The sequence below is a fragment of the Bombus pyrosoma genome, linkage group LG6 (genome assembly GCF_014825855.1).
Source record: "Bombus pyrosoma isolate SC7728 linkage group LG6, ASM1482585v1, whole genome shotgun sequence".
In the NCBI taxonomy this organism is placed as follows: domain Eukaryota; kingdom Metazoa; phylum Arthropoda; class Insecta; order Hymenoptera; family Apidae; genus Bombus; species Bombus pyrosoma.
Window position 1 is genome coordinate 1730341 of NC_057775.1, and position 25123 is coordinate 1755463.

A 25123-nucleotide genomic window follows, 5' to 3' on the forward strand; every position below is an offset into this window, starting at 1 on the left:
TTTTCCCATCTGATGACTGTCCGCTTTCTCCGTGATTCTTAAGAGCGCCTAATAAACTCAAGGACCTTTCCAAGACCCAGCCATAAACTGCAAATACTTCTCGAATTAGAGAATTCTCCAGACATGCAATTAGACTGGCAAACATGTGTGGAGACAATGCAGCTAAAGGCTAATGTCTTTATGGTGGGTCATTGGGTCTATTGAGAATCGGGATGGCTGTAGGTTGACCGTTGGCGGCCAGGTAGCGAGGGCTGGCGTGCAGATGTCCCGCGCGACGTAACAATTAGTCTACCATCATGTCTACATACGGCAATCGGGAATATACGAACATGATACTTTCGTTAGGTGCGTGTGGTGGTAACGCATCAGCCGCAGCTGATCATTACAGACACCGGTATCCAAATCGTCGACATCCTGACAGGCGTGTTATTCAAAGAGCAGAACGAACCCTCGGCGAATATGATTCTTTTGAAAAACTTAGACGACATGGTGGTCGTCGACGACGCGTTAGTGTAAATGTTGAAGAGCAAATACTAAAGGACGTTTTGGAACATCCTGACATAAGTGCAAGAAACCTTTCTTTGCGGGATAATCTTAGTTGCTTCACGATTCTTCGAATTCTACACGAAAACAACTTATATGCTACTACCAGAGTACAAAGACTCATGCCTTATGATAAGATTTCGCGAAAGGCATTTTGTCATTGGTTGCTTCAACAGCATGCCAACGATACAGAATTTCTGTTAAAAATTTTATGGACCGATGAAATGAAATTTACAAGGGACGGCATGTTCAATGTCCATAACATGCATAATTGGCAAAATGAGAATCCTCACTCTATTCTTGAAACACATTTTCAAGTGATATGGAACGTAAATGTCTGGGCTGGCATAATCGGACATCTAATTATTGGGCCATATTTTTTCGAAGGAAATGTAACGTCAGCAGCATATTTCGATTTCTTACAAAACAAACTACCGGAATTATTAGAAGATGTACCGCTGAGAACTAGAGGAAGTTTAATTTGTCAATAAGACGGTGCACCGCCACATTTTAGTCGTCATGTGAGAGATTTTTTAAACCAACATTACCAAGGCTGGATTGGTCGTGTCGCAACTATAGCTTGGTCACCATGCTCTCCTGACTTAACTCCGCTTGACTTTTATTTATGGAGCCATATTAAATCAATTGTCTATTCTGAAGAAATCGCAAGTTGTGAGCAATTGAAAGAAAAGATTATTGTAGCCTTTCATACTTTAAAACAATCGAATACGTTAGAAAGTGTTCATAGAAATTTAATTAGAAGAGCAGAACTATGTGTACGGCAGAATGGACAACATTTTCAGCAATTTTTATAATAATAAACTTTATGATTACTTCATATTATTTCATTATGTATTCCTAATCTTCCGTTAAGGCAAAAACAAACTTAAACTGCGATAATATCCATCGAGACAACGATCTACAGTGAGATCCGTTATAACGAGACGTGATAAAGTGCACGCGTACCGAGCGAAAATTCAAAGTCGATTTTCTCGAAAACAAAGCCTGAAACGAAAAATTTTTATTCTATATTTTCGACTTATTTTTTCGCGTAAAATCACCCCCTTTCCGCTTGTACCACCAGTTACCAACCACCCTGTATAGTGTAATAACAATTTAAGTTGATGCATTAGGTTTTGGAGATTTCTATACTTGATTTTTAGATTGTTTATCTCTGGCATGTAAGCGCAAGGTGGTTTGCATTGTCGGTCTGTCAGCTTAATTACATGTTAAACGTTAAGGAAAACGTTAGCATAATTTAGTGGTCTTGCTACTAGATCGCTTTGAATGTATTCAAGAGTTAGAATTATCCATGTTATGGCTTCCTGAAAAATAAGGATTTAATCTGTTACCGTGTATTCTTTGCGTTTGACCGTTGGAATATTCAATAAGATAAGTGGGTGGATTGGATGAGAAGATTTCAGCCGGTCCTAACCATTCCTGGTCTAGTTTGTTGATTTTGTGATACTCTATCCTTTACTTAGAATATCGTTTGCGTTTTGATAATTTTCCGAATCTAATCTCTTTGATATCGCTTTTTGTTCGATTCAGTGATTTGTCTTGCTTTTGCAATATAGGCGTTATGTCGATTTTTCCAGAGTTTAAATAATTGACCTTTAGTTAGGGTGGGGGTGTTTGATATTGAGCATGGCATGTTAGCTTGTCATCCGAATGCTAGTTCAAATGGGGTATGTCCGGTCGTTTCGTGTACCGAAGTATTATATCCCATGCATATTAGTTTTAAATTTTCGTCCCAATCGTTTTGTCGGTCGGTCGTACAAGTTCGAATAAAATCTTTTACTACAACATGTATTCGTTCCAGAGATCCGTTAGATTGTGGGTGGACAGAAGTGGTTTTTATGTGTCTTTTTTTATGAATCTTGAAAGCCTCTTCAAATGTATCCATCAGTTTACATACGAAATTTCGTCCCATGTCCGTGAGGATACTTTTCGGTGCGGAAAATATATATACATAGTGATCCAAAAGTTCGCTGATGATCGAATTGGCTTTTTGATCTTTTAAAGGTATGAGAACGAAATATTTGGTTAATTGATCTTGGATAGATAGGATAAATTGGTTGCCTTGTTTGGTTTTGGTGAGAGATACGAATATGTCCATTGCGATTTTATCATTACGGTTAACGGGTGTGTCAGTTATTATGGGTTGCTCTTTGGCCCTGATACGGTTTAATTTTTCTCGTTGGTAGATTTCGCAGTTTTGTATAAATTCTGTGATGTCTTGCTCTAAGTTTGTCCAATGATGATGTTCTTGTATTCGTTTCACGGTGCGGTGTATACCTAAGTGTCCTACTATTTCGTTATGATTCTCGCGTAGTATGGTTTGTTTCTGTTCGTTATCGTAGTCTACTAGCGGATCTTGTCCAAATATCAGTTTAATTTGAGGGAATCTGGTTGTTAGAAACCTTAACATGAGTTGAATGTTTACCTTTCCTAATGTGCTGAAGCTATTGTCGTTTATTCCTGTATGCAAGTGTTCAGTTTGGTATTTAATAAAGTGTTTAGTTAATTGATGCAGCCAGTGCTGTTCGTTAAAATCTTCTAATTCGATCTTTGTAATTTGTTTAAAGTGTGGTCTGTTAGGTTTTTGAGTTGTTAGAGCTGAGGTGATATTGGTTTTCCAGTCGATATATTCGTCATAATAGTTCGGGTTTTCTAGATCGGATTGGATCTCTTCATTGGTGATAGGATATAATCGGGATAGAGCGTGTGCAGCTGTATTTTCTTTTCCTTTTTTGTATTCTATTTCATAATCATACTCCTCGAATCTCAAGCGCCATTGCATGAGTCTCGATGAGGGATCCTTAACATTTTTTAACCATTTTAAAGCTTGATGATCACTTTGAATCTTAAATTTTCTACCAAGTAGATACTGCCTTAGTCTTTTGATTGACCATACTATTTCTAGTAACTCTTTCTCGGTTGTGGAATAGTTTTTCTCAGGAGGATTCAAAGTTCGGGATATGTAACAGGATGGATGTCCGTCTTGGGACAGTATTGCTCCTAATCCTTCGTTACTTGCGTCTGTTATTAATGTGAATGCTTTTTCAAAGTCCGGGTATTTCAGTACACGAGCTTCACAGAGTTTTTGTTTCAGTGTGTCAAATGCAAGTTGTTGTTTATCAGTCCAGTGGAATGGAGTGTTCTTCTTTGTGAGCTCCGTCAGTGGTTTCGCGATTTTAGAAAAATTACGTATACATTTTCCGTAGTACCCAACAAGTCCTAAGAATGATTTTATGTGAATAGCGGTATTCGGTATTTTAAAATCTTTCACGGCCTGAATCTTTTTGGGATTGGGTTTTACTCCTTCTTTTGTTACTACGTGTCCTAAATATTGTCCTAAATGTACGTGTCCTAAATATAATCTGGTTTCAAAAATTCGCATTTGTTCGGTTGTATCTTTAATCCTAAATTTTGTAATCTGTCTAATACAATGGCTAGATTTCAGTTGTGCTCTTGGATGGTGCTTCCGAATATTATGATATCGTCTAAGTATACGAAACAGTTATTTCCTACTAATCCCCATAGCGCGGTATCCATCATGCGTTGGAACGTTGCTGGTGCGTTTTTGAGTCCGAAGGGCATGCGATTATAGTGGAAGTGACCTTGTGGAGTTGAAAATGCAGTATATTTTTTAGATTTTTGTTTCATGGGTATCTGGTGAAATCCTGACGAGAGATCTAGGGCTGAGAAAATTTAGCTTTACCTAAATGATCGAGTATTTCGTCCGAATTCGGTAAAGGATACGCATCTTGATCTGTTCGTTCGTTTAATTTTCTAAAATCTATAACAATCCTCCATTTTTGTTTACATGATGCGTCTAATTTCTTTGGAATTACCCAAATTTGTGCGTTATATGGACTGTCCGATGGTTCTATGATTCGTTTGTTTAGCATGTCGTTGATTTGAGTCTCAATTTCTTTTTTATGACATTCGGGCGGTCCATAAGATTAGATGTTTATAGGTTTGTCTGTTTTGAGTGTGATTGTATGTTTGGTTAAGTTAGTGCATGATAGTGAGCCTGTTTCCATGTTAAAAACGTCTAGGTAATTGATAGGGATTTTCTCAAGGGGTTCTCGAAGTTCTGGATCAATATGTTTGATACGTATTACTTGTGCAAATTTATTAATTTGTTTTAGTCTATCGGGTTTTTCTATTTCGTTTGTAATATGACAGATTTGCTTACCAGTGTTGATAAAGCATATTGTTGTGGGCTTTCCTTCGATGTATTGCGTTGAAGTTAAAGTTTCGCCTGGTCCTATCTCGTTATCGGTGTTCTGGAATGGTAATATAATCTCGTCTAAGGTCAGTTTATCGTTAGTGACGTTATATCGATACTTCGTAAGGAATGGGAGTTCGATTATTATTCCATCTTCGATTAGGGGAAAGTTGTCAGGAACTATGTGGAATTGGTGATTCTTTTTGAGCATGTTTAAATTACAAATTTTGTCGGTGGTGTGTTTGTCATTTCTCATTAGGAAAGTCTTTGGGCTGGAGGTTTGGACGTTCAGTGAAGTGTTTTCTTTTATTAGGTTTATTCCTGCTCCGGCATCAATGAGATATCTGACTCTTCTTCCGTCTTTTCGTCGCAATAGTATTGATAATAATTTTCCGATGGTGGTACAGTTGACTCTTGGAATGTCTCCTCTGGATCTGCTGTTTGGTATACTCGCGGTGGGATTTTTTCTTGGTTGCCTAGTGGAAAATTTCGAGAGTAGCACATCTCGGCTGTGTGTCCGATTCGCGAGCACTTGGAACATTTTACTTTCATTCGACTATCTGACGGTTGGTTAAAACCTCGTGGTTGTAGATCTGTAGCACTTCGTTTAAATACGGGCGAAGTGTTATTAGATTGATTCTTTGACTGATTCTGACGGTAAACAACACGATTTGATTTTCGTAACCATTGTTCTTTGTTGGCTGCTAATTGTTGGGCGTGGTTCAGGTTTTTTGGATCGCTAGCTACTACTAACTGTACTATTTCGTGCCGTAAATTGAGTAGATACGTTTTTAATGCTTCGCGTTCTTCGATGTCCATGGCTACGCGTCCTTCAACCGGCGTGCGGTTTTCATTTTGGACTGCATAATTTAGTTCATTGAGTTGTTGTCGGAATCTAGAATTGAAAGATTGTACGGTTTCTGTTATTCCTTGTCTTAAATTTCTCAATTTATCTTTGCAGTTGCTAACGGTGATTGAGGCTGACACGTTTTGTCTTAAGCACTAATATAGGTCTTCAAATGAGTTAATCTTTAAATATTTTATATTTCTTTTTGCATTATCTGTTATCTTTTCAGTAAGTATAAGATCTAATAGGAAATCTCTAGCATTTTCCTTGCACCTGGCTCTTGCTTTGCGAACTGATAGAATAAAATCTTCAACGCCTACGTCATCTCGACCCCGTAGTGTCTCGATAGTGCGTATGGCCTCTCCTGCTTGGAGGTCTTGTTCTTCGCCACAGTAGTTTCCTTGTCTAGTCATAACGTGATTAATTCGTTATCTTTGTGACGTGTTTGGTCCGTCGGTTTCGTCGTCTGTCATGTTACCGGTTTCTAAGTGGGTACTGATCTGTGGCTGGTCGGTTTCAGTGTCGTGTTTCACTCCTATAGTTTCTGTAAGGTCACGTATTTCCTTGGCCCGGTTTCTATCACTAGTTTCCGTAAATTATTCTATTCTGTTAATGTTTTGCTCAGTATTACTTCTAAAGTTTCTGAACTCGTGAGTTAGACCTTGAAGTTGTTAGAGGATAGTAGCGATTAATTCGTTTTGTTTTCCCGTACTCATGTCAGTTGGATTCATCTTGATAGATATGATATTTTCAGAAGGATCACTATCTTCAGAACGTATTTCGGATTTACGGTTTCGATAATGTACGAAATCCAGCTTACCGAGATTCTTTGTAGATCCTTCTTTTCATTAAGGAGGTGACCGTGGTCCTTCGCTGTAGAATTCGTAGAGTTCCCGTTCAAGTTTCCTCTTGATGCAACGAATGCGTTCTGGCAGGATCGCCAATTTTGTCACGTCGGAGACACAAGAAATCACTAAACCGATAGATCGCCGGTGATCTCCTGTCGCACTTCGACCGTTTCACGAATAAGGTGAAGAAATTAAACTTCGTATAAGATGATGGAAATTTTATTATACAGTATAAATCCAACAGAGTGACGGTTCAAAGTGTTACAACGGAATAAGGTATTGAGCGCTAATTTAGGAGGGTTTTCATAGCGAGGTTTTAGTCCCTTTGGAGGGGTTCGTCGGATATATGTCAGAGGCGGCTATTCAGTCACTGTTTTGTTATTATTTCGATAACTGTGACATGCAGGATGTTTCGTCTACTTGATTACTATTTCTGAGCGGGTGGCCCTCTTGAGCGTGTGACACGACGAGAGCGTGTCAGCGAGAGGCGTAAATTCTCGCTACGATTCGGATAATCGACGCCGCGAATTAGTCGTTCCCCTGTTTCGGTTAAGATAACAGAGGTGGTTCAATGAGGTTAACACTGAATTAACAGGGTTAACATAAAATGGTATATTTGATAATATATAAAATAATATAATGAACGCGTCACAAATTATTTAACTATTATACAATTAATTTGATACAGTAATTCGACTCGACTTTACAACATTTTTTGATGTATTTGGTAAACTAAGCGACTCTAGTTCTATTTGTCAGAACCTCTCGATGTATAACGTTTGAATCTTTAATTGGTATTGATCGCCCTTCGATCTTTTATTTATCTTCTCCGGGAGATGACCCCCACTACGCTCGGATCACGCCACAGGCCATCAGTGACCAGGCCGCTGTCACGACCGGCCTACTTTAAAATCGGAGATAAAGATGTGGCGGCACGTGGCGACAATGTATATCGCCGAAGTGGCTAATGAGCCATCAATATCCCAACCGTCCTTCCGCCGAATGTTCGAGGAGAAGGCGTGAGTGGCGGCGATCGGGGACGCCTGACAAACGGGTGGATAGTGGGGATATTGAGGGGTGACAAAGGATCCGATCGGAAGTCAAAAAATTGTAAGAGCTTCCGTCTTGAAAAGTCACACCTAGAGCTCGGAAGTAAAATTGTGAACTGTGTTAGAAAAAAAATAAAGTTTCTTTTTTTTATTTTTGTATTTTCTTTTTGTGTGTGTTATTTTACGTGACAATCACGTATGCTACTTTCTTTGTGCGAGATAAAATAACGGTCACGTTAAACGAATCGATGTTTCTAGAACTCGCTCTGTTTGATGCTTGCCGCTACAATGTATATTTGTCGGGCAGATGAGACGGTCCATCTGCGACACTATAGTGCCAGGAGCGACGGTTATGAATACGGCCTGTTACGCCATGAGGCTTGCTATAGGCCGTATTCTTGGCCGTCGCTCGTGGCACTGCAGTGTCGCGGACGGGCTGTCTCGTCTGCCCGACAAATCTACAATGTAGCGGCAAGCGCATGGTTCATTAAGTAGAGCGAGTACCAGAAACGTCGATTCGTGACGGTTATTTTACCTCGCGGAAAGAATGTGGCGTAATCCGAGCATAGTGGGGGTCGTCTCCCAGAAAAGACAAAAAAGATCGGAGGGCGCCCAGATCCATTTGAGAATTCAAACTGTCAACATCTAAGCATACGTCGCGTACTACACATTGTACATTTGGCTATCGATCAAAACTTAATTATACGTTATCAATTTATATCTCTCTAGTTAATAAATTGTTGGAATAAACATTAGTTTATTTGTGTTAAACTAATGCAAACTCCTTTGAACCACCCCTATTATCATAATAGAAATAAGGGGATCGATCAGTTCGTGGCGTCGATTATTTAATCGTAACGGGAACTTACAACTCTCGTTGACGTGCTATCTCGCGATCGCGTCTCTCCGCGGACGGTCGAAACACGGCCTATGGTAAGCCTCGTGGTGTAAGACTAACAATGATATGTATCGCAAACGATCATTTTTAATAATCATGAAACCAATGAATATGATGCCAAGTAAGAAATGGATTCTGTTTAACGACGTTCAAAATATTACACATATTTGAATGATAAAATATATAACACAGACGACAAAATATTAATATATATTATTCATATGATTGAAAATAAATACAAGAGCATCACGTAAAACGCTACAGAAATCTCATTTACGATATTACACGTAAACTAAAAGTTGTCAGATATAAAAGAGTGCTCCGACTTTTAAAATTGAGAGATTTTCTCAATATTATAATTGTGTGATGCTTAAATAACATGATATAAATTATGTCACGTAAATTTTTTTACCAATAATTACCAAAGAACCACCGATAAAGCTCTGAGCTTCGATATATTAAATTGGAACATTGCATTTCTAATGTCACAATTGGAATTTAATTTGACATATCTTTACGACGTTTATGAATTTACGACCTATTTGATGAAAATTAAATAAATTAAATTAACTTAAAATTGATCGATATCCACGAGGTGTTTCTCAACCTCTTACACCAAATCTATAACCGCTATTTTTTATTTATTATTCCTTATTCGTTATTTGCAGTTACTTATTTTTCACGGGAATTTCACGTGCGAATGTCTCTTTCGAATTTGAAGAATCAGCTTACACTATGTTTAAGGGATGTAGCGAAAACCTAGGCTGAAGAACATGTTGAGAATAATCGGTCATACTTGGTGTTTGAATAAAGCAAGTTAGTGACGTTGAAACGTGTGTGTATATGCAGTAAGAAAACAGCGCAGCGGAAGAAAGGACCCGAGAGATGCGTGAACTTGCCACTTGAGTACTTGGACTGTTCCCCGCGGTGTATAGTGAGTAACAAACGTATTATTTTATGCCCCACGTATGAATACATTCGTCATGCACGAGTTCTCAAATCATGTAAAGCAATGGAGGACGCGTGAAAATACAACAGAACGTCGATTGCGGTAGAACGATGAATAAATCAAGTTATCAGGCCAATTATATTTATTTTAATCGTTTTTAACCAAAAGCCAATTATTCCATCCTATATAATATTAAAATTTCTCGATACCGTGAGTGTAAGTAATAACATACTTTGAAGAATGATATTTCAGGTTATTTCAATGTGACATGCATAGAATATTTATGCAAAAGATTGATTAAAAATTTCTTTGACGAAAAGTGCGATTAATTAAACAAAATCGATATTAGGTAATAGTGTTAACTGAAGGAAAACCAAAGGGAGGAAAAATGTGGCTTTGAATAAAATTTCGTCATTGAACGGAACGAGATAAAGTTCCCTCTATCAGTTTAAGAATATCAAACTCCGCTGATCAAATTGCAACCAATTTATCATTAGATATTAGTAAATGTTCAATTTAGTCGATGTTTCGAAGGTGGACCATGTACACGATTGACAATCGGTGAAATTCGATTGATTCGAAGTTTCGTAGCATATCTGAAAATAAAATTAGCTTAGAGTTTCGTTCATTTCGGGATAAGCTTCCCCCTTACGGGTTGATAATCGACGCACTGAAATCAGTCGATCCCCTGTTTCGATTAAGATAATAGGGGTGGTTAATTGATCATAACACTGAGTTAACACGTTAACAAATACACATTTTATTCCAACAACTGTTTCTTGTAGAATATAAGCTTTAGAGATAACAGTTAAGATGTCGACTGATAGACAATAAGTTAAGGTCATTGACTAAACGGAGTATGCAATATAAGTAAAGATAGTGACTGATCAAAAAACGCAACGCACGTGAAGTACGGTGACGATGATATCGCGGAGGAAAACTTGTGATGGGTGTGTCTAAGGGTACGGGATAAGCGGATTCGTTGATGACAATTTTCGTTAGGAAAGTGAGGGCAACGGTCATTGGTGCTAATTGGCTAAGAAAAAATGTTTGTGAGTAAGGAAGGGTGTTAGCCGCCGCCAAAAGAAGGTCGCTCGCGGGAGACATCATACGTGAGAAAAACCAGATATCCTGTACTTTCCCCGAATGAACAATAGCCCCAAGAGCTGCTTCAACTTAAAACATACTTAAGGTGGTCTTAAGGATCTTAACTGTAAAAAATGTTAAAATTTATGTTGGGTTCTTAGGATTATTGAGGATATGCAATAAAGATGTTTAGACACCTGGCGGCCATCTTGCCCGAGGGGCAATTTTATGTAGAAGGCCACGGGACGTAACAATTACTATCACGATTAAGTGCAAGTTAAATGTACGCGTATCGTATTTCTCGACTAAATTTAATGAGAAAGACTGATTAGCTCTCAATTTACCTGCCCTCCTTCGCGTACCATGACGTCACTAGATGTTTCTTCGGGAATAAAGTCCGGTGGCACGACAACCGACAACATACCTATCTGAAAAGATATAATATTACCTCGTATCAGTTAATTTTATTCATTTATCACGCTTTTATGAAGGTCTTATTCAAAATGTTTCATTTCATTTAATATCAATTATTGAGCGTATTAGCAATGCACAAACAAGCTTCGTATTTCAGAGATAATAATACGTTACTGTTTCGGGGGAAAATCGGTGAAGCTGAAAATATAACGATGAAAGTTTGTTATAAATACCGTGTGTAGCCAATATAATTGTCGTATATTTTATGCCATGTGTCGATTAATTAATACACGAGCACATGGAAAGAGGTGAGTTTTATGTGCGTTGTAAGAAATGAAAAGTCGCGAGTGAACATATCTTTCTGAGGTGGATATGTCGTGATAGTGATAGCTGCTGGCTGTAGAGGCCGGCTGAAATAGGTTCGGCGGCCGGTGTAGATGTCGCTGCTGGGGTACTGCTGTTTTTTTCTTCTCATTTAAGAATCGTCAGTTTGCTGTTGAATGCCGAAGCGTGCGACGTGTGTCTAGTGCTCTGTGAAGTTCACAATACAACACGTACAACCTAACCCCATCCGTCGAAAGTGAATCGAAACAGACATAACCAAGTGTTTTCTAAACTTACTAGTGGAAAATCAAACGCTCCTAATCTCTGTCCCGAATCACAGCCTCTCGAATAGTTATTTCAATTGAATTAACTAGCTCGAGTATGGCTCAAGCATCCCAATCAGGTTCTCTTGAGCAAAACTACAACCGCTCTACTTCCCCCGTGGCAAAAGGGCAATAACAACTTTAATAACACAAAAAAACGCAAGCTAGAAACAGTCAAAATAAAGGCAAACACTAGCCAAAATGAACCGTCAATCAACCATGTAACTACTTACAATAGGTTCTCAATACTAGAATCTACAGATGATTCTATGGAAGTAATTGAAACACCAACAACTCAACACACACAANAAAAACTCCCCACACCCTCAATCTCCTATGCCCAGGCAGTACAAGGAAATCAAACGAAAATCCATAGTAAACATTCTCAAAATAGTGTTCCCAGCTCACAAAACACGGACAACTTCACTAGACTCGAAAAACTAATCGAGAAAACATCAGAGCAAATTAACAACTTATTATCATTATTAACACTCTTCATGGATAAATTAATACGCACAGAAGCAAAATAAAACCAAGACGCATAGCACTTTGGAATGCCAACGGTCTAGCTCAACACAAATTCGAACTAGAACTCTCCCTAAAACAACAGCAAATCGACGTAGTGCTCATATCTGAAACCCATATCACCGAAAAAGCTATCTGAAAATAAACGGTTATAACTTCTATCATACCCAACACCCCAGTGGAAAGGCCCACGGCGGCACCGGAATCATTATCAAATCCAGCATTAAGCATTACGAACTTCCATCATTCCAGAAAGACTACCTCCAAGCAACAAACGTAGCGATAGAAGACTCCCATGGTACAATCACTACTTCAGCAGTATATTGCCCTCCCAGACACTCCATTGCCAAAGAAGACTTTGATAACTTCTTTGACACTCTAGGCAATAGATTCATAGCTGGAGGAGACTATAACATACCTAAACATATCCAAACATACCCAATGGGGCAGCATACTGGTCACAGTAAGAGGCAAAAATCTCTTAAATAGCATAATCATCAACAATCTCAACTACATCACCACATATGAACCCATACACCGGCCCACTAAAATTAACAAGATACCTGACTTACTTGACTTCATAACTAAAAATATCTCGCTAAGATATATCCAAATCAACTCCTCGGCGGATCTCTCTTCTAACCATTACCCCGTTATAGCAACAGTCAGTTCAACAATTATCGAGAATCCACCTAATGGCTTAATTCATAACCAACTCACCAACTGGCAGCTCTTTAGAGAACTCTTTAATCACTCAACTTCAGCCTTAATTTCACTAAAAACTAATGAAGATATCGAAACAGCTACGGAATACTTAAACACGAGCATAATAAATGCGATCCGTTCTTCCACCCCCACTAAGAGTTTTGTNTAATAAACATGAATACCCCCATTATATAATAAAAAAATCGTAGAAAAACTCGGACTTAGAAGAGTATGGCAAAGTCATAGAACACCTGACTACAAGCGTAAGCTAAATAAAGCAACGAGAAAACTAACTAAAACAATTAAAAATTATAAAAATGATTGTTTTCAAAAATATCTTGCTAATCTGTCTCCCACAGGTGACTCCAACTACTCACTATGGAAGGTATCCAGGAAACTCACTCGTTTTCCGCAAATAATCCCTCCTATTTGCTGTCCGCACTGTGGATGGGCGCGTAGCCCTATAGAAAAAGCCAACCTGTTTGCTAAACACCTATCTAACGTATTTAAACCCCATTCCTCCAAAACTGCCGCGGATATTACTGAATACCTGCATTCTCCCTTCCAAATGTCTCGTCCTATTGAACCCTTCACTTCTGTAGAAATTATAGAATGAATCCGTCACTTAAATCCCAGGAAAGCAGCAGAGCATGACCTAATATGCAATAAAGCAATCAAGGAACTTCCTATAAAAGGGATAGCACTCATCCCATCAATTTTTAACGCAATTCTTGGCCTTGAATACTATCCTAATGCCTGGAAAATTTCACTGATTACTCTCATCCCTAAACCCGGAAAATCAATATATGAAACTAGCTCCTATCGCCCAATTAGTCTTCTACCTACCTTGTTAAAACTATTGGAGAAGATGCTAACGAGACGACTCCTTTCACTCCTAGAGGATTCGAAGACACTGCCAAATCATCAAAGTATGGTATGAGGGGCTTCTATACAAACTTAAAAAAATCCTACCACACACCTACTACTCCATCCTAAAGTTCTACCTAACCAAAAGACAATTCATGGTTAAATACATAGACCCCACTACCACAACATTCCCAATAGAAACTGGCATACCCCAAGGTAGTGTCCTTGGACCCCTGCTGTTCTCCATCTACACTGCCGATTTACCAATATCAACAGAGATAATTTTAGCAACATTTGCTGACGACACAGCGCGATTAGCTTCCCACGCAGACCCGATAATTGCATCATCCACTCTCCAGCGATGTCTCGACTCTATGGAAGAGTGGTTTCATAAATGGGGCTTCAAAATTAACGAAAAAAAAATCCACACATGTAATCTTCACGCTGGGAAAACAAACCTACCCTCTGGTCACCATTAACAATACAACAATTCCTAACAAGGACACAGTCAGATAGGTATCTGACGGGGTAGGCATGACCCCGGACAGGAGATTAACGTGGAAAAAACACATCACAGACAAAATGAAGCAACTCAAGGATAAACTTAAAAAATTTTATTGGCTCACCGGCCGACGCTCCAACCTAAGCACGCAGAACAAAATTACCCTCTATAAGACCGCAATAAAACCTGTCTGGACCTACGGAATCCCACCTGTGGGGAACATCAAGTAATTCCAACATTGAAATACTTCAACGCTTCCAATCAAAAACGCTAAGATCCCTAATAAATGCACCCTGGTATGTCACCAACGAAGTAATACATCGCGATCTCAAGATTCCCACAGCCAAAGAAGAAATATACAAGTTCAGAAACAGATACAATATAAGAGTTAACAACCACCAAAACCCATTAGTTACCCGACTACTTGACACGACGGATCAGATTCGTAGACTAAAAAGAAAATACCCTTTAGATTGAAGCATTAGATTCAACTAGAATCAAATATACTATAAACTATCATAATCCAAATTACAGTACCACGTCAAAAGAATTTACTTATAATTCTCAATGAGAATTGATTGTAAATAAACTACCAAGAAAAAAAGAAAAGAACGTTCGACGTCTGGTTGTCGCCTTGAGCCCAAGCTCATTATCATAAATCTCGAAGAACTACAATCGGACTCAATGACGACAATTGCCTAATTAGGGCTATGGTAGAATCTAGATTAAAATGTTAAGGGATTTTCCAAAATTCCAAAGGGAAGGCTTCGATGTCCTTTCATCTCCGACATATATATAATTAAATATACATAATATATACATGTAATACTATTATATAATAATATTTAATACTGTAATCTACAATAGCTTTAATAAAAGCAATTTATATATGCACACACACATATAGTATTACTATATATAGTATTATATAGCATTATAAGTGAATAGTGTTATATGTTAAAGTGTTCTCAGCGAGTAAAGTAAGTAAAAGTACATTCAACCGCGTATGACTGTTTTGCACGTGGGTATAGCACGTCTATATTCCATGTACCTGCACGCGATGTGATCTATCGGAGTGAGTCGCACCTTGACTTAATTGAGCATAATCAGTTGTCGCGGCAGGGTGAATAAAAATTATGATATGGATGATAATGATAATGGATTCCGTAATCGCGCGACTAATTACAAGTGGAAACGAGCCCTAAGGCTGGTTTCACATGGGGATGTACGTTAATGTCACCATTTGTTTTAATGTTTCGCGTATTGCGATACTTGCGTTTTACGGAAATCATTGTGTGCACACCTCCATTGGTGTATATGTATATTAAGTATCTATCATACACGTATCGTGTATCTATCATACATATATGCCCGTGTGAAGATAGTTTAACGCATTTTCGACGATGTTTCCCCCGTTCATTATTTCTAGATCTTGAAATAGTAATTGTTACCAACTTAAGATCTGTTCCCTCATTATGACCGTTACAAAACCGTTCTCTCTCTCTTTCTCTCTCTCAAGAAGAAGAGTCTTGCTAGACAAGAACGAAAGTCTGGAATCGATTTGAAATGTTGGAAAATTAGATCTCAAAAGAAAAACTCGGCTCTATCTCGAGCTATATCACACTTTGTTGAGGTGAAATGGCTATACGAGGGGAAACTATGGGGAACGGAAAAGGGTCGTACAATTTGCACAGTAGCGTGTATGTTGGTGCAGCCATGCTTTGATACCGAAAGTTACAGCTTACTTGTGGGACGTCGAAAGAATGAAAAGTGACGTTTGTCTGTTACAGAAAATAGCTCGATAAGTACCCTATTTTTCTCGTGCTCAGACCTTCAAAAACACTCCATTTTCCTTAAATTTACAGTACAATTGAGATTTAAAACAGTGACGTAATAAACAATGAAAGGAAACCATAAAGAATAATATGCATGGTTAAGATCGATATGCGGTTCAATTTTATTTTTGAATTTTCCGTGTTTCCACGACTAGCAAACACGAAAGTAGCCAAGTTTAACGAAGAAAAATAATCCAGCAGATTTTACTTTCATAAGCATCTCCAACGGAAAACGTAGCTCATAAAAGAAAAGTTTTGTAACAACAATAGCAGGTTAAGGGGAAATTGGAGATGTTGTAGTATTTATAAACTAACAAAAAGTTTTATTACAAAAATGTCTATATCAAGAACACATTTTAAACAATATGTTATTACTTTAACAAATTCATATAGTTTATAGTGCCTTAAAATAAAGGCACTAAATAAACATTGTAATTGTAATAATAGATAATCGAGGTCACTTTTATAGAATGTTTATTAAACTAACATGTCAATGAATTTGGTAAATATAAGAAAGATCATTAAAAGTTATGAAAAAGATTCCTCTGAATTGTACTTTCCAGAACATCATGACTGCTTAAATAGGATGCGACAGTCATTTCTCAATTACATGGAAAACATAATTTTTACTGGCTTTATTGGAATCGAAAATGCATTATATCTCTTTTTTTAAAAAGCGAAATTTTATTCCACCGTGAATTCTGTGTTCATGAATGCGTTGAAATTTTTAACGTAAAAAGGAAATGGGTCGTCTAGCTACTCGTCAATTTTATGTAAGGTTCTTTGCCTTCTACGCTACTAAAAGAGACCAAGTTGGTGGAATAGGTAAAAATACAAATTTTATTTTATGCGAAATAAAATGCATTCTAGAAAATTCTATGCATTTAGATTGCTGCGTAATCATCGCGTGTCATTATTCGTAGATAAGGGAATTTAACTTTATTGGAAACAAGTTCTACAATTCTGCAAATTCTGAAATAATTCATGCTCTCTTCAAATTATTAGAAAAAAATTGTATTAATGTTAAGTATAAGAAAAAAAGGATTGACCGAGAGTTTTTTAAATAAAAAATACTAATAAAAGATTTATAATAAAATTTTTGTTAATAACAATATAAATATATATGGTTAATAAGTAGCATCTAAAAAAATTTGCCCTTTGCTACGGGAAAAGTGATCGAAGCTTAAGTGTTATTTCCATGGTGTTCATAAGCGGGAGTTCCTGAAATAGGTATCTACTATTACTACTAGACAGCTTGTGAGATTTCCTGGTATGCCATGCTTTTGAAGCTTCTAGAGAAATACCTTCGATACTTACAGAAATTGTAACATTGTAAGTAACTAATAACTCTCCGTCTCAATTCTCGTCTCCGTTCCCAAATTTTCATATTTTAGATAATAATAGCATAGCTGCTATGTATTTCCATCACGATATCAGTCATAAAAATCATTAGAAACTGCCAGAAATATGAGAATGTGCGTATCATTGTACAGTTGATTAGTTAAAAATTCAACCGTATCAGACTGTATCGTACCGGTTCAACTGTATCGTAGTCTGAATTACATGAACACAGTTTCCGTTAAAATAACTCGATAACATTCCATTTCTGCCATTTAAAGATTCACTAAGTAATGGTAATGATTATTCGTTAGTCTGCAGATCTTTTTTAACAGTTCGATACATTATATTTATAGGAATGTATATTCGTTCGTACGCGAATTGCGTATTAAAGTATGCAAATCCAATCAGTCACGGGAAAGATATCGTGTAAACTAAAGGGGAAGACGTGTAGCGGCGTGCACTTAATTGGAATTGATGTGCTCTACAATCGACATGTATTCGAGAACTTTACCGACCCAAATAAGTTTCCAACTAATTATTTCACCAAGTTTCTCGGCTTACCACGATTCGTCCTATCGGTTAAACTGTGCGCAGAATCGCAGAAAGCTCTGATTTCGATTACTTAGTTGTTGATAATACTCAAAATAGCAACCAATTAAATATGTCTGATAGCGATTTGTGCTTAAATTCTATAAATTCTTGCAGTGGAAAATCCTGTATAGTTAAATATTTAAGCCAATGTTCGAAATTCGACGTCCCCAATTAACTAGTGCTAAAGTATGGAGATGATTTAGAGAGATATTACAAAGAACTTCATTGTAATATTCACATAACTTAGCTCGCTACGTGGGCTACTCGCCGGAGGCCTAGGGCACGAGATTTTACACTGCACTTCTCTCTTTTGTCTCAACGGAGTCCTAGGCCATCATGCAACGCTCACATATATATTAGGGATGGGATACATACTTGTGTCTGTTTTCGCTCTACGTTCCCTCACTCTCGCACGTACAGATATACTATATACAAATATACTATACATTCAACAACTAGTTTTTGAACTCTCACTTTAACTATCTTTTGTTCATCCTCTGAGCAAGTACTCTACATAATAAGCATAATTCAGTTGAGACATTTGTTACTATTATACACAATTGCGCTAGAAGAATTTCGAAGAAATGACATGATAAACTTACCTGACTTTTCATCGGATCTGTGTTAATCTGACACATGTAGCGTCCCTCGTCTTCCTCTTGTACGTTCTTTATGTGAAGATTCCACGTAGTATGGTCGCTATGAGATACCGAGACCCTGTTATTGTGAGTTATTACGTGATCGTGGATCGCCTGGATCGCCTTAGTATCCACTTTCAGCCAACCAACCTACGGAAATATTTATCTATTACAAGAAAAACGATGCAAACAACTAAATTGACAGTTTAACGTCGATACGGTATTGCAATATTTTAAACGTTCGATAAGATCGATCCCATGAATATTAAAGTAAAGTTTCGTATCATTCTTCGCATGATATCTCGAAGAAGATCAATTATTCTCTTAAACTCGATTTACTGTCCTATATTTTAACCATAACTTTTCTCACAAACAAACATTCTACTTGAAGGAAAAGTTGTGTCGTACGATGCCAATTGATTACATAAATTACGTAGCCTCCAATTCGAAAAGAAGATTCGCAAAGTGGTGTTTCAGACGCAATGAACAGACGGTTGCTCGGAGAGATGCGCAGAGTGTTCGCTTCTTGAAGTTAGCTTTAATTTAATTTAGCGAGAAATTTACTAGAGCCAGAGGTATGTAGGTTGAACCTGCTAATCAAATGTAAGTCCTCAAGCCAGTCAGATCGAAAGGGTTAATGGGACGGTAGCATACCGAGCAAACGAGAACGATTAGAAGGCACAGACGTGTTCATAGATTTCGATGGTCGAGAACACCGCAATTTCCCTATAGACAGGCCGAATACGGAATGCAGACAAGCCGGATACGTACGACACGGCCGGGGAGATACTTATAGGCGGAGCGTATGCGTCTTCTATCTCCTTAGCCAAACTTTGGAACGATATTTGCATTTTCCTTGGAATATTCCAAATCTTGGGAAGTCGCAGATGCGTATTATGGGATCTTGAGAATGCTTGTATTAATAGAAAATGTGTTATGGGGTGTACTGGAGCAATGCCGTAATGGTGTTCGAGATTGTTTCTGGAGAGCGACTCTCTCTCTCTCTCTCTCTGTCTCTGTCTCTGTCTCTGTCTCTCTGTCTGTCTGTCTGTCTGTCTCTCTCTCTGTCTCTGTCTCTGTCTCTGTCTCTGTCTCTCTGTCTGTCTGTCTGTCTGTCTGTCTGTCTGTCTCTCTCTCTCTCTCTCTCTCTCTCTCTCTCTCTACTAGAAAGATGTAGTTGAAATTTATTTCTCGCCGTATCTATGTATAAAAACCAGAAATTCACACGGATAATTAGGAAACCGAGCCAATCTGTTCATCGTTTAAAAATATTGAATTTGTGTCAGAGTTATACATAATTGTTATAATTAAATTAATTTCATACAGATTGAGATTTTGTCATTTGCTTTTTTTAACAATGTCTCTTCTATAATATTAGTTTTATTTCTGGCACTTCAAATATAAATCTGCAACTTGAATAATTCTATTAGAATTTTTAGAATATGATGCAGTTAGTTTAATTGGTTGGTTTAAGATACGATCGGATAGAGGGTGTTGTATTACGAAACAATCTAGCAGAAATTGTGTATGCACGGTTCAGCCGCATTGTTGGACTTTGTCTCGGCATTGTTTTAAATAAAAAATTAGCTGCAGCAAATTTGCTTGTTACCACTTTACTATCGCATAATGTAATTAGACGATCGTAACTAGATTATTTATCTCTTTATAACTGTGCCAAAGCGTTCTTAATGAGAGGGAGCAGGCTCGCTGCTATACAACACCTCGCGCTCATCTTCTGTGAACAGCTACCCTTTAAATTTTTGACGTAGTCTCTTTGCTATTATCCATCTTCTCATTTATCTAATTCGTTGAAGTTGAAACACGCATTACACGAACGGCCTTCATTTACGGTAACATAAACTGTAAAATTTTTCATACGTGTATAACCAAATATTTATAGTTTATAGGATAAAAGTTTTTCCCTATTTGAACCGATCAAACATTAATTTACTTGCCTGGTCGTTTCTATTCTATTTGAAAATTATTAGCTTAAACGTCGACAGTATAGGAGATGGCAAGGCTACCATTGTAAAAATTAGGCAATAACAGTTTCAATAATAGCAAACAGAAACTTTGTATTAGTACACCAGACGATGCGCAACTAAATTGCCTTCACGGTGACGGATATGAAATCCAATACGACAGGGAAAATGGTTCTATTTTTGTGTTCAAATATAAGAATGTGACAGTAAGGAGAATATCGAATGAAGAACACTTATCGGTTTAGTGGTATATGTATACGTTGTTTGAGGAATTGGTTTTGTTGGCGAAGATACTTCACTTGGATACTTCTGAACGATTTTTCTTTTGGTACGTATGTATTCAGTCTGGAGGACATAGATTTTTAACTGCGAATTGCGCTAAGAAAGTTCTCAAGTACATGTTATACCGACTAGTCACATATTTAATAAGTTATTTATTTCGGATGTGTACTATTGACCGCATTTTCATTATCTGCGCCGAGGTACAGGATAGAAGACATTTCTACATATTCTATTATTTTCTATAATTGTATGAAAAAATTCCTTAAAACAAAATTATAAAATGTTTTCGTTCGGAAAAATTTGGAAAGAAAATTGTATAAAACGAGTTCACTTCCAATTCACTACTACGATTCTTTGTCTGTTAATGAGACATAGAAAGATTTGAATAAAATGCAATTCCATAATTGCGACTCGTACTGAATCTTTCCTAAATTTTTGCCTTTTTACAACGGATAAAACGATAGTGTAGACGAGGGAAAAAAGTTAAATTAATAAAAAATCTGGCCGGTGTTCGCGTCTCCCACCTTCATAGAATGAATTTTCATTAGGGGTAACTTACCCTGTAGCCCCCTAAATGATTGACCAGACACGTAAAAGTTGCGTCCCTTCCCAGCGATACCGTTACATTTTGGATAGTATCAGCGAATTCGGGTGGAAAAGCACCGCCTGAAACAGGTACGATGCACGTGAAAAACTTTTTAGATTTGCACATCTTTCTCCCTGCAATTTAAAGACATGACGTTCATTTACTAAGTGAGATACACTTGGTAAAGAATTATAGAGCAGTTATAGAGTAGAGAGCAAGAAACGAGATAAGTTTTGTGTAGTAAACGGAAGATTTCATAGTCGCGGAGGGTTGGAAAACTCAGTGGTTCTAATTAATTAGCAGATGTATAAGAGTTTGTGCTTTTACTATGACACTCCTGCTCCTATGAGAAAACATATCTCCCTTTCTAGAAATTAAAATATTTCCAATCGCGAAAAGGGAAACGTATCGATTTTAGTAGTTCGAGTACTTTAATTCAAAATGTTGCATTTTAAAACAAGCTATATTTGTGACGTTTGTCATCTTGAAACGATGTTTATGATACAATAATCTATAGGAACGTTAAACGACTAATATTTGAATCTGATCTCATAAAACAACGTATGAAATTAAAAACATAGAATTTCTTTCTATTTCCAGGTTTAACAAAATACCTGAAGATGAGAATAGAACGGTTTTCATCATGGCCTTCTTTGTAATTTTGGTAATACGTGGAACAGAAACAATAGAATTTCGGAAACGGAATAACATTCAAATTTGCTTAGTGCATTTCATACGTAATAACGTTGTTAAATTATTTTGGTACTTAACGAGCCACCGTTATTTACGATTTATTATTTGATAGATTGATGCGCGCAAGTGATACGCGTTTCGAATATTTTACGCGTAGAAATGATGTTGCTATCTTTCTTCTCTTTCCTCTATTTTCATCTATTTCCCTGCATTGTATACATATATATGCACACGGGCTCCTATTATCATATCTTTCCTAAAATTCACCGAGTTAAGTATACAAGTTCTTTTTAACATGTGTAGTAACTATGCAAATCAAAATTACAAAATAAAAATGAATTTTGTAACGGATAAGCATTCAAAATGGTCGTTGTAAAGAGAGCTGTTGGATTAGATTAAGTTCTGACATGGCACGTTACATGCTATTCTTGAGAAGATTATTATATTTTATTTATGATTCACAGCCAAATGTTTCATGATTGCTCAGATGATGATTGATCAGATGATTTGTTAGACTTTTGCTTCTGGACGTTCGGTAGTGGCGACGAGTCTTAAGCACATTTATGTAATACTTTTATAGATTATTCGAGTTAATTTATCGTCGGCAAATAAATATACATACGTGCAAATTGTCCAATAAAAATAAACGGTCACTAGGTCAATCATGAATCGATTAACAGTCAGTCTGTGTTGTATTCTCGTGTATTTCGGTGAAATTTCCGTAGTCTTCACAACACTTGTCAATGGAAATATTTATGTTACAAGAATAGATTGTATTTAATATCGTTGCGTATGTTTATCCCTAAGAAGGAGAACGTATCATTCCCCGAATTTCATGTTTAATTTTAGTGACGCAGCGCGTTACAGGATAATTTGATACAAAATAAACGAGCCATGGTTGTACGATGCCCATAATATTAAATACCTTACATTTCGTACGATATTAAAGGGTACTCGGTTAACCCTAACTAGCCCTTCCCATGAGTTCTTCATTGATGAATTTCGAAGTTATGCGCATTTTATCTCATGTCCTCCGCGCGCGTTGCTTCACGGAAAATAGTATGAAAATTATGGAATTTATTTCGAAAAATAATTCGACGAATTTTTATAAGGTAACGCTATATTATAGGATGTACTAATTAGTATTAATATATTTGAAATTTTCGTTTTCTACGTACTAAGTTCAATTTTTTGAACCTGTATATTAAGATGATACGGATTGCTCACATGATAGAACTGTAACCACAACTGTGTTCTTAACATCGCAGGGTTCAGCATAGATATTAGCAAGATTTAATAACTTAAATGTAAACACAGATCCAGGTAATGACAGTATCGACTCTTGCTTTATGAAATCATGTATATTTATAATGTCCAGAATTCTTCGGTCAATCTTTAATAAATTGCTATAGATTTATTCCCTCACAAGATGAAGTAATAGCTATTTTAAACATTCTTTGGAAAAAAGTTATTGAGTAAAAATTAATTTTTATTTAACTGGGAATGTTATAAATAAATCTCAAAGAAATTTCTCAAAAAATTGAATGATTAAATGATATTAATATCTAACTGTTCTGACTACGAATAATCATTATAAATGATTAGTCTTTTATGACTACCACTAACCATTATCGATGCCGGAAATTTAGTATTGATTACCAATAACCATCATGGCTCGAATTTTATTTTGGTTACCGATAACCATTATCGAACATGAAAGATTCTTTTGTTACTTTTCTTTTCACAAAAATTTTTTCTGATTAATTAAACTATTGTCGATTGTTATTAACATGAAAAAACAATTATAAAATTTATTTATATTGAAGTGGTTACCACTTCTAAGAAAACTCTACATCTGGCCATTTTGGTTTCCTTAAGCACTGAAGCCATCGACAGCGCATAAACAAAAGACTGGGACGAAGGCAGACAATGCGGATCTGGACCAGCTCATATTATTTCCTACTTGTATTTTCACTTTTGTATTTAAAATATATTTTTCTACCTTATAATTTATCCACGCGTTTCTCTCTTTATACATTTAATAACCTCAACAATTTATTAACCCTTCGAGTGCTGAATACTCGGAGCCTATGCCATCCGTACGGACGGCACACTGCCAGCGCTGACGATCGCTGTGGACTGAATACTTTTTCGCTATACTGAACTCTGTTGATTGACTATTCAAAGCGCAAATCGTAATAAGTTATAGTAATTCTTTTGCACGAGATTAAATGATTCAAGAGCGTTATTTTTTAGTATTAATTATTTATTATAAACATTGAAATTTACTATAAATAACAAACTAGAATTTTGGTAGTAAACTAGAGAACAATAAACTAGAAAACTAAATTTAGTAAATATAACACAAGTTAATAATTCAGTTGTGTGTGAAAAATTTCAAAACAATTATCGATACATAATCCGACATTGCATTTTCTGCATTCGTATCGCGTGTCGTTCCCCCTCTTATTTTTCACACAAACAACACATTTTCTTCTTGATAATTGTGTTGTGTCGGCACGATTAGGGCATTTTGATGCAAAATGCCTATCAATCAAACGAAACGGTAAATCCTCAGACTTTCTCTTTCCTCCTCCTGCCATGCTTCTACGTTGGAAATATTTTCGTAAAATGTCTCTTATCAACACTAAATGAAATTCACTAAATTTTTGTTTCGAAGCAGTAGATTTTTGATATAAAATATATGCATTATATATAGTTAAATCTAACAAGTGGAAAAATAATTTTTTGTATCACTTTATAGTTTTCCTTATGGCCCTTTCCAAGATATGGCTGAAGCAGCGCCATCATAACATCTCCACAGATTCCAATGCCTGTGTTATTTCTACTAATGTTTGTTTTTTATCCAGTATAAATTATGAAGTCCAATACATAATTAGTTTTACAGTCACTAAGGAGAAACAATTTAATGCCGAACCTACTTCTCTTGGATGGTATAAACTGTTTAAAATAACATCTGCCTTTATACAGCAAAAGACTTTCGTCGACGCATAGATTTTCATAATATGCAAATGACTGCGAAAAGGAAATCTTTAAT

At 36.7% G+C, this 25123-nt stretch overlaps 2 protein-coding genes across 2 annotated transcripts in view; both read right to left on the reverse strand.

Annotated features, from left to right (window-relative positions):
* The window catches only part of LOC122568774 (lachesin-like), a 61987-nt gene that overhangs the window by 18917 nt on the left and 17947 nt on the right, over positions 1-25123 (reverse strand). The window contains exons 3-6 of the mRNA XM_043728924.1: positions 24129-24145; positions 21346-21452; positions 18487-18672; positions 10802-10885 (exon numbers count right to left, since the gene is read on the reverse strand). Coding sequence (XP_043584859.1) covers positions 10802-10885; positions 18487-18672; positions 21346-21452; positions 24129-24145 — 394 coding nt within the window. The remainder of the gene's footprint in view (positions 1-10801; positions 10886-18486; positions 18673-21345; positions 21453-24128; positions 24146-25123) is intronic.
* Positions 5096-5599, reverse strand: LOC122568776. The gene is made up of 2 exons (XM_043728925.1): positions 5338-5599; positions 5096-5247 (listed from the first exon to the last, which is right to left on the reverse strand). Exons 1-2 carry the CDS (start codon positions 5597-5599, stop codon positions 5096-5098), a joined length of 414 nt encoding a protein of 137 aa, XP_043584860.1.

Coding starts and splice junctions, on each gene's coding strand:
- LOC122568776 (XM_043728925.1), bottom strand. CDS start 5,599: ATGGACATCGAAGAACGCGAAGCATTAAAAACGTATCTACTCAATTTA. Junction 5,248..5,337: donor TTTTAACCAACCGTCAGATA/GTCGAATGAAAG, acceptor TAGGCAACCAAG/AAAAAATCCCACCGCGAGTA.